The 10,310-nt window shown below is 49.4% G+C and overlaps 2 protein-coding genes across 4 annotated transcripts; one reads left to right on the top strand and one right to left on the bottom strand.

Moving 5' to 3' along the window:
* Positions 1 to 934: 934 nt before the first annotated feature.
* LOC123060548 (phosphoenolpyruvate/phosphate translocator 3, chloroplastic) lies at positions 935 to 3,342 on the top strand. Its single transcript, XM_044483312.1, has 8 exons — positions 935 to 1,497; positions 1,600 to 1,728; positions 1,819 to 2,057; positions 2,213 to 2,297; positions 2,408 to 2,530; positions 2,629 to 2,697; positions 2,818 to 2,947; positions 3,040 to 3,342. Exons 1-8 carry the CDS (start codon positions 1,150 to 1,152, stop codon positions 3,108 to 3,110), a joined length of 1,194 nt encoding a protein of 397 aa, XP_044339247.1. The 5' UTR covers positions 935 to 1,149; the 3' UTR covers positions 3,111 to 3,342.
* A 438-nt stretch (positions 3,343 to 3,780) lies between these two features.
* LOC780667 (DEAD-box ATP-dependent RNA helicase 14) lies at positions 3,781 to 8,885 on the bottom strand. Of its 3 annotated transcripts, none has more exons than XM_044483309.1 (13): positions 8,694 to 8,885; positions 8,304 to 8,566; positions 7,642 to 7,722; positions 7,387 to 7,506; positions 7,231 to 7,305; positions 6,657 to 6,926; positions 6,106 to 6,456; positions 5,726 to 6,003; positions 5,250 to 5,558; positions 5,119 to 5,175; positions 4,992 to 5,036; positions 4,883 to 4,918; positions 3,781 to 4,242 (listed from the first exon to the last, which is right to left on the bottom strand). In XM_044483309.1, exons 2-13 carry the CDS (start codon positions 8,550 to 8,552, stop codon positions 4,161 to 4,163), a joined length of 1,953 nt encoding a protein of 650 aa, XP_044339244.1. In that variant the 5' UTR covers positions 8,553 to 8,566; positions 8,694 to 8,885; the 3' UTR covers positions 3,781 to 4,160. The 3 variants fall into 3 exon arrangements, with proteins under 3 accessions (XP_044339244.1, XP_044339245.1, XP_044339246.1); XM_044483310.1 differs by having other exon boundaries at positions 4,992 to 5,033; XM_044483311.1 differs by having other exon boundaries at positions 7,387 to 7,503.
* Between the last annotated feature and the right edge of the window lie 1,425 nt (positions 8,886 to 10,310).

The following is a 10,310-nucleotide window of genomic DNA, read 5'->3' as shown; positions in this document are numbered from 1 at the left end:
GCGGATCTGCAATTGAAATCGATGATGAGGGGGAGGTTCTTCAGCGAGCGGCGGATCTGCAATTGAAATCGACGATGAGGGGGAGGTTCTTCAGCGAGCACTGTCGCCGGAGACGACGCGCCGCCCTACAGTCGTGAATGGCGGGGAACCGGATCCTCTAACATTAAGAAGGAAAGTTAGAGAAGCTACAATACCGTAACTTTCCTTCTTTCTATCCATATGATTATGGCTAAAATGACTTAAATTAATTTGCAAATTAATAATCTATTGTGTACATTACCAAATTGACGGTGAAATAAAATTAATTTTAAATTATTTATATCAACAGTAAACAACCTACTTACGGAGTACTACCTACTAACAGTCCCTAATGTTCCTTCTTTATTTTACACTCGGCAAACATCGTAGCACCGTGACTTTTCTTCACAATGTTAGAGGATCCGGTTTCGGATGGCGGGCCTTTTGTTCATGAACGAGCTATGGCGGCGCGCTCCTGACATCGAAGACGTGAGAGGCACGGATCGGACGGTTACTATGTGCTGTATCACACGGCTGCGCGGCGAAATTTGGGCTGGTCGACTGGCGGCGCGGCCCAAAATGAAACCACGCATCGTGATCAAAACAAGGGAGCGAGCGAAATGCGGAGGGGATCTTCCGTCGCGAAGCCGCCGGCCGTGAGAAGCGCAATTCCAACCTCGCCACCGTCTTCCTCCCGCCTTCCTTTTCCACGCCACTCGTGACGCACGCTCCTTCTCGGTCTATTACATGTCGTCGCGCCAGTTGACGGCTGCTCTTTCTTTCTTTTTTTCTTTCTTTCTTTCCCCTGCTGTTGCGCGCTCCACATACCAAACCGTCCTTTATTTTTTCAGGCTGATGGGTTGGGATTGGCCACACATTACATATTCCATTCCACTGCACGTACCGCCCACTGCAATTTCTTTCTTTTCTGCAAACGTTTAGAAAACAAAGGTACACTAATAGTAGGAGTATGACCAGGGGGGGACGAATCTGTACGGGATCGCGGCGAGATTCACCCGGCGCCTCCCTGTAACGTCGTTATACAAGTGTACTTATCTCGGGGGACCCTATAAGGGACGGAGGCGGCTCCAGCACCTCCAAGCGCCAGCCAACGGACCAACCGCGGCCAAGATGCAGCGCGCCGCGGCCTCCCTCGCCTCCTCCCGCTCCGCGGCCTGGGCCTGCTCCACCACCTCGCGCCATGCCGCCGCCTCGTGCTCTGCCGCCGCCCGCCGCGACGCCGTCGTGCCTCTCCGAATTCGCGGCCAAGAGCAGCGGCCCGCCGCCCTCCCCATGTCACTGTCGCTGCTCTCCGGGAGTCGGCCCCCGCGGACGGCAAAAGCGGCGGCCGCGGCCGCGGAGCTGGCCCCGGCGGACGAGGTGGCCGCGGGTGGCGGCATTGCCGGCACGGTGCAGCTCGGCGCCATGATCGTCGCCTGGTACCTCCTCAACATCTACTTCAACATCTACAACAAGCAGGTACGCCATTGGCATCCCCTCCCCTGTTCCTCGCCGTTCGCCGCCCGTCCGTACGTGACCGACCAACCAAGAACCAACAAACCCGCTTTGCCACAACCGCAGGTGCTCCAGGTGCTGCCATTGCCGCTCCCCTACACCATCACCGCCTTCCAGCTCGCCTTCGGCTCGCTCGTCATCTTCTTCATGTGGGCCGCCAAGCTCCACCCCGTGCCCAAGCTCTCCGCCGCACAGGTCCGTCAGCCACCCACACGAACACAAAAAGGGCTCTGTGATTTTGTCTGAATTTGCTCCACGGAAACTGAAGCCTCTGCTCCCGTTCAGCTGGCCAAGATCGCGCCGCTGGCCGCCGGGCACATGCTGGGCACGGTGTTCACCAACATGAGCCTGGGCAAGGTGGCCGTCTCCTTCACGCACACCGTCAAGGCATCGGAGCCCTTCTTCACCGTGCTGCTCTCCGCCTTCTTCCTCGGCGAGGTGCCGTCGCCGCTGGTGCTGGGCTCGCTGGTGCCGATCGTCGGCGGCGTCGCCCTGGCGTCGCTGACCGAGGTCTCATTCAACTGGTTCGTCCTGTCTGCTCCGCTGACCGTCGGAGAACATTGTCCTCTAATCATGGCCCGATGATTATATTCCCTTTCGCCGTCGACCCCGAATAATTGCGGCCGGGAAGAATCCCGTCGCTTTCTCACGGTGCATAAACGATTCCGTTGACGCGCAGGGTGGGATTCTGGAGCGCCATGGCGTCGAATCTGCTCAACCAGACCAGGAATGTGCTCAGCAAGAGGCTCCTCGGCGGCGAAGAGGTGATTCCTTCTTCTTTCTTTCTCAGTTCACCAGTAACAATTCAGTAGTATCTCATGATTCCTTCCAAATTCCAAACACTGATGAATGTGTTCATGTAATGCTGCTGCAGGAGGAGTTCATGGACGACATAAACCTCTTCTCGGTGATCACCGTGCTGTCCTTCCTCCTATCGTTGCCTCTGATGATCTTTGCAGAAGGGGTCAGCTTCTCCCCAGCGTTCCTCCAGAGCACGGTGAGTTAATCTGAAAGTCTCCAAAATTCAGACAAGTTGAACTGTTGCATCATCATAACTCCTAAACTAAATAAACTATTATGAACTCTGGCATGTAGGGCCTGAACCTGCAGGAGCTGTGCGTGAGGGCGGCCCTGGCAGGGCTCTGCTTCCATGGCTACCAGAAGGTGAGGGACGAGACACATGACAAATCCTCACACGGTTCTGGCTTGAGTCAGCTCCAAACAAACAGAATGCATGATCTGTAACACTGTTACTGACGATGGTCCTGGCAATGGTAATGGCAGCTGTCGTACATGATCCTGGCGAGGGTGTCGCCCGTGACCCACTCCGTGGCCAACTGCGTCAAGCGTGTGGTGGTCATCGTCTCCTCCGTCCTCTTCTTCCGGACGCCCATCTCCCCTGTCAATGCACTGGGTAAGAACAGACCCTTCGTTTTTCCTCGAGCAGTCTCTTTTCTACTGCAATGTCGTGTGGCTCTTCTGACTTGTTTCTCCTTGTAACTGCAGGGACTGGAGCGGCACTGGCGGGAGTTTACCTGTACTCCAGGCTCAAGAAAGCAAAGCCAAAGAGCTCATGAAGATGTTTTTTTTATTTTTCTGTATTGGATACAGGTTTTTGAGATAGAGGATTAGGTCGATATAGTATCCACGATAAAATGTATTGAGATAGTAGGTTGTACAGAACTTGCCACGGCCAGTAGTACACTTGTACCACAGCCTACAGCAGCTTCTTTCCATAGTAGCAGGACCAAACTTCTGGTCTTGAAGATTTGTAACATCCTCCCTGAATAATCACAAATCTCCTGACAACATGCAAGATGCTCTGATGCCATGAGAATGCCACTCTTCAAGGTGCAAAACCCACTTAAAAAGATAACCTTTGAGAAGAGCGGGCATGTTTGGCTTGTGCCATTGCAAGCCCTAACAAATCTTGCAAACAATTGGCTAGACATTGCTTGACCATCTGTTGCCCAAATCTTTGCAATATGCAAGATCCCATAGGCAACCAAAGTTTTGGCAGCCAACCAAATGGAAGCCAAAATATTGCCAGCAATTGGCTGGAGGTCGCCAGAAACTGGCAACATCTGAGGAGAGTGGGCAAGATGGCACAGATAACCAATATTTTGGTAACCAACCAAATTAAGGGCTGCCAAAATCTTGGTGGGGTAAATCTGAGCACCAACCAAACATGCCCCTTATGCTTTGAGAAAACATGCTAGAGCACAAGCAAGGCACACATGTGCAGGATAGTTCAGCAGTTCACGTCGGGCATTTCAGTTCAACATCAAGCCATGCCGAGAGCATTTACAACAGCCAACATAACTTACATGGTTCCGTCCAAAATTCATGGCTCAACCGGTCCGGTTTCCTAAGGATTATAACACGACTACCAGGCATAAAGAGGTCCGAGGTTCCAGGTTTCATAGAGTACTAACGCCAGCATACGGACACCGTATAAAGCGCCTCCGAGGCACCACCACATCAACATAGCAAAATATCCGACACGCTTAACCTATGTCAGCAAAGTTCCAGGACACGCTTTGCTTAAACCAACATGACTGATACTACGATTTGGTTAGGGAACCAACTCCATCTACTCCGTTGTTTCATCACCATCGTGATGCATTTTACCAGTTGGAGACCCCCACGGCCTTGGGAGGGCTCCTGCTCCTAGCACGGTCACCACCACGGGAATTGCCGCTATAGAACCTGCCAATCGAACAAAGCGGGTCATTAAATTATATATAGCCTTTGTAGATACATCACACCCGCGATAAACTTGATATGATGAAATAAAGTTGTCAGCAGGATGAAGTGAAGTGGCAGTTAACTCAATTTGTCAACCATAAAATACAGTTTGATTCAGCTACACCAAAAGTTTCACCAATACAATCAGACATTTTCTTCTATATTTCATGAATTTCAAGGACGCGGTATGTGTGGGCATAGGTGAACTCCAAAGTTGGTGACATGTGCCTCTATCAAGTGAGATGCATATTAAAGAGGTATAAATGCATACATCAGATAATTCAACTAGGCAATCCATCCAATCGCCACATACTCCCTCCATTCGAAATTAATTGTCGCAGAAATGGATGTATCTAGACATATTTTAGTTCTAAATACATCCATTTCCGAGACAAGTAATTCCGAACAGAGGGAGTATGATCTAAGAGCAAATATTGGTAGCTAACAATGCAATCGGATGTTTCTGTTTGTTTCATAAATGTGAAGCACACGGCATAGCATGGGCACAGGTGAACGGCAAAGTAGGTGACCATGTGCCTCTCTGTGGAGTGACATGATGTTATGACTTATAAGGTACAAGCATATTTTAGGGATACAGTACCTATCATGGAAGCTGAGACCTTCACCAGAGCCGCCACTGTTATGCCAGATGATAATTGATTAATTATCAGCAGTGGTATATAAGCTGGAAACAAGGAAGTTATACTAACCTGGCAGGTAAACTTGCAGCGCCACTGGTCTGGTTGTTGCTACTGCTGTTATGAATGATGCAAGTGAAAGTTCATCAGGTATGGATGACACTGAAAAGGAATTAGAGAATAGGAATCGATGCCATACCTGGTATGGAAGCTTGGAGCACCACCATATTGATTGCCACTGCTGCTGTTATTGAAGCTGCAAACGATAATTCATCAGGCTGGCACAAGTCCTGAATGAAGTATTCAAATCAAATAGAAACTGATATGCACCTCGACTGAAAGCTTGGACCATCCCTAGTCTGGCTGCCATAAGCTCCCTGGCCACCATAGGAATCATTAGAAGATGCCCACCGCCGTGGCCCCCTGCCACCATACCCTCCACGGCCGACCATAGCTCGTAACTCTGGCGAAACATTTTGGTTTGCACCCTCCAAAATCTTCACAAGATCTGAAGCATACTTAGAATCCTGGTCACAGAAGAATGTGTATGCAATTCCAGTCGCACCAGCCCGGCCTGTCCTCCCAATTCTATGGACATAGTCCTCAACACCCGTTGGGAAATCATAGTTAACGACAACCCTGAGGCAAAAGATTTGGGAAGGATTGTCAGTGCACAACATTTAAGAAAACTACAGAATAGTAAATGTGCATTCAACCATCACCATTGTGAGCTATATACATGAAATCTTGTTTACAAATAGAGTCAAACTAGAAAGTCAAAGAAGTTGCAAAGTTAAAGTTCAAACCTGATGTCCTTCACATCTAAGCCTCGAGCAGCCACATCAGTGGCTACAAGAATTGGGCACCTGCCGGTCCTAAATTCACTCAGCACAGAGTCCCTCTCAGCCTGTGATTTATCACCATGAATAGCAGAAGCACCATACTGCCGTGATAGGTTCCGAGACAGCTGATCACACATCCTCTTCGTGGAGCAAAATATAATCACCTTAGATCCAGGCTCCTGTTGTCTCAAGATCTGATCAAGGCGCCTCCCTTTCTCGAAAGATGTGGTAACTTCCACATGCTGCAAGGTGTAACAAACTAGTTTAAAACAATGAAGCAAAATTATACCTCAGCCTAGAAAATAGCATTTTTACCCTGCAGAGAAAATAGCATTTTTTATTACCTGGGTGATTGACTTATTTGCAACCAGCTCATCAGTGTTCCCAATGTTAACCTGGACAGGGTTAGTGAGCAAATCGGAAGCTATTTTCCTCACCTCTCTTGGCCAAGTGGCAGTGAACATAAGAGTTTGCCGTTTCGGTTGCACTTGTTTCACAATTTTTCTTATTTGTGGCTCAAACCCCATATCAAGCATGCGGTCAGCTTCATCAAGAACGAGATAAGCTACCTGACGGAGACTGACTTTTCCCATTTCTAGTATATCATTCAGTCTACCAGGAGTTGCGACAACAATGTCAGCACCACGCTCTAAATCTCTTAGCTGAGGGCCTTTTGGAGCACCACCATATAGACACTGCAAAAGAAAATTTATGAATAAGACAGTATTCTGTTACGGCTGTATCAAGTATGTAGTTTACATAAAACGGAAATTCCATTTCTTAGATACGAGTAACATTAGCATCTAGCAATGTGGATGCAATGTGGATACACAAGTGAATTAAGTGGTCTAAGAGTAGAGCAGTGAGTGCACACAAAAAGATAGAAGGAACATACAGTAGATGAAATTCTCGATGATCTACCAAACTTGATTGCTTCATCTTGAATCTGTGTTGCCAATTCCCTGGTTGGAGACAGAACTAACACAGTTGGCCCATCCCTTGAATTGTGCCGTAGGTTCTTGACAAGTATAAACCCTGGAAGTAGATAACCCAGGGTTTTTCCAGAACCTGTCTTCGCCACAGCTACAATATCACTACCTTTTAGAGCAATCGGCCACGATTGAGCTTGGATAGGACTTGGTGCTTTGAATCCTGCTTGCTGCACCTGTAGACATGAGTAATATGTGAACAACTGAATACTATAGCTGATAAAACCTAAATATTCAAGCCCAACATACAATAGGACAAAGAGGAAAAGGTTCCCTATGACATGACATTTTAGCTATATAAGTAGAAACCAATTCAGGTGTATTGTAGCTAAAGATGAAAAAACAAAACAAAGAGCATATTTTTCAAACCGTAGCAGCCTGGAGAAGACAATGGAACATGTTGAACTCTAAATTAAATTGTTGACTTCAAATAGGGTACAAGGCAGTGCATTACTACTTGTATGCATTATGTGCACGTACCTCCCGTAGAATCTCCGAAGGGAAGCATGTGGACTGAAACGACATGAATGGCGGTGGAGCTTCACGTCCCGGGCACTAAAAGGTATGGAACAACTAAGTCACATTGCGCATAACAACAAGGAGGGATTGGGGGCATAAAAGAAGTTGAAAACATACAATAATAGTAATCTCATGCTTTTTACGGTATGCATCTACCGACATGTTTCCATTGTCAGCCTGTGGAGCTGGGTTAGTAGAAGGCACAGGTGCAGGGTTTACTCCAGCTGAAAAGCGCTGCTGAAAAAGAGGATAGCATGTTACTATTTGGGAGCAGAACAAGATATGCATCACAGTTGAAGTGGCACTCCTGTGACATTTATGGAGCAATGCAGTATAAAATATGTGACCTGTAACGTGCGAGAAATGTGTTACCTCAAAAGAAGGATCATTCCTGGCCTTGTGATCGGCAAAGGGCGCATTCTGCACGCGGTTTCCAGCAGATTCAGTGTGCCGCTGAAAACAAGAACAAACATGTCATGATACTGCATAGCCAATGAAATAGATTCCCCAGTTACAGCTATTAGTAGGCTTAACAAACTGAAATTTCCACTTGATAGTTAGTGGCATTGCTATTCTAAACCATGCTTGCTTGTGTTAATGAGACAAATACAATGCAAAGCGCATAATTTAACCCCAACATGAGATAGTAGGTCAATAAACCTAAACTTTATGCTTCCTGGCTAGTGGCATTCGGGTAGGTTGCCCAAATAACTGAAGTTTATGCTTAACAGCTAGTGACATTCGTGTTGTATACCATGCTCGTCTACATTATGAGGCAGATACAATGCAAAACAAACAAACAATGATGTAACAGTAGCGTGCAGATGATGAGAAGGTGGGAGGAAATATAACCCCACCTCCAAAATGATCGGGAGGCGAACACATTCTGCGAGCGGCATGCCGCAAGCTTGCGGCTGCTATGCGACAAACGAACGAAACGAAAAGGAAATCTCGTAGTACATTTACTCACACCCAACAATCAAGCTACAGAAGCTAAAAACCCCAAAAGGGGGAGATGATTTTGGGCGTTATACCTCGGGCGGGTCTCTGTGCCTGGCCCTCTCGTCGTGGTGGTACTGGGGCTGCTGGATGGGAGCGGGGGCCGGGGTCGGCGCCGGAGCGGGGGCGACGGGGGGAGGCGGGCCGGTGGGGCGGTCGTAGGTGACGGCCTTGGTCTCCGGGTTCCAGAAGTAGAGGTAGCCGGTGGTGCCGTCGATGAGGCCCCTCCAGGGCTTGGGCAGCGTCGGATCTGGCGGCGCGTAGCGCGGCGCCGCGGACGCCATTCCTCCTCCCAACCCTACGCGCGGAAAGGAAAAACGAAATCAGATCAGGGCCGGGCCGCAATGCGCGCGCGGGGCAGGCCCGGGGGAGATCGGGGACGGACGGGGGGAGCGAGGGAGGGGCGGGCGGACGGGCGGACGAACCCTAGCGATCGGCGGCGCGGGGGGGCTGCGGATTGCGGCGGCGGACGGAGGAAGGGGCGGGGGAGGGAGCCCTGGGCGTCGCGCTGTGGCTGCGCGGTCCTCTGTGGGTGAGTGGGAACCCTTTCCTTCCTCGTCGATGGGGGCCGCTGCGGCCGCGTGGTTAAGTAGGGTGGGTGCGTCCGATTGAAAAGTATTCTGAGAAAAATGGGAGCGGAGGCGTCGATGGGGCGCGGTGCGGTGCGGTGCGCCTCGCTCACACACCTGGCCTGGCCTGACCCGACCCGGCCCCGGGAGAGCCAGCGGGGAGTGGGGGGGATGCCAGGTGGCCGGCTGCGACAAGTGGTGGTGGGATCGGGAAGCTCGAAAGGTGCAAGCCCCGCGCCCGGCCCGGCCCGGGGCTCATTATCTCTTTGCTGCTTTCGGCCCAGGCACCGCCTAGCCAGCAGCTGCTGTGCTTTGCTAATTCCAGCGAGCGCTCTCTCGACTCTTTCTTCGCGCGCGGGGTGCTTTGGATTCCTCCCGCTGCCTGTTGGCGTCTCGCGGAAAGGCAAAAAAATGATCTACGTGTTTGAATGAAGAGGAGAAAAGCAAAAGAGCGGAGGAAGAATACGTCTTCCATACGATCTTTGACTTAGACTAGTAGGTGTTCTTGCACGCGCTCGGCTGTTTGCTCCTGGATAGGTGCTAAAGGTGCCACATAAGGAGAAAAATAACGTGACAAATCAATTAAAGATGAGAGAGAGTATTATAGTGACCGCAAAAAGAACCAATGCTAAGCACGTAAACCTATGCAAAAAGACTACCAACCAATACGTGAAGGAGTTTTCTCACTAAACAATTAAATAAAGGAGGCTTAGCTACAAAAGCTAAGCACCCATGCACTGGGGATATTAGTTGCTAAGCATTTTAATACACTTAGCACCTTATTTTAGCACCAATGCATTGAGAGAGGTCTTAAACTTCACCAAACACATGCCATGGAGAGCCTGCTGACGAGCTCCGCTCATCGCCAAAAAGTATGTAATTGACCGACGTCTATCTGTTTCTGCCAACCACGCACTGTAGATCACCTCCCCCCTCCTTCCCTCTTTTTTTCTTTGTACTCTCCCTATCTATCAATGAAATGATACGCACTTCTGCGTATTCGCGAAAAAACACTGTGGATCAGTGCACAAAATGGACTTGATCGACCCACAACTATTTTCTACCACGTCGGCCAACGGCTTCGGAAGCCAGGGCGATTGCAAGTCAGTTTACTTCCTCGTGTGGTATAACGGAGGCCTTCGTGTTGCACCACTACAATGTCTTCCTCTTTCTCGAGACCGGCTTCGATTTCAAAGACTGATGCATTGTGTGGTCCGATGATCGTACGATGAGATTGAATGACGCACTCGTTAGAGGAGCCGTGCCAATAACACGGTCATGTTCCTCATGTTTGATCCGCTCGTGTCATTTTTGTTGGCCATGTTGATGGCAGCCTTTACGTGGTTTGTTTCTTGAAAGAGAGCATATTGCTTGAGACATGTCTAATGGCCAAGGCCGATACAGGGTAGGTATGGCAACGTCGACTGCTTACTATTGTTCATCTTCATCCCTGACATCGCCATGAGTGGCGTG

The sequence above is a fragment of the Triticum aestivum genome, chromosome 3A (genome assembly GCF_018294505.1).
Source record: "Triticum aestivum cultivar Chinese Spring chromosome 3A, IWGSC CS RefSeq v2.1, whole genome shotgun sequence".
Lineage (NCBI taxonomy): Eukaryota > Viridiplantae > Streptophyta > Magnoliopsida > Poales > Poaceae > Triticum > Triticum aestivum.
The sequence above is the reverse complement of the archived record's forward strand: the minus strand, read 5'-3'. Positions and strand labels throughout refer to the sequence as shown.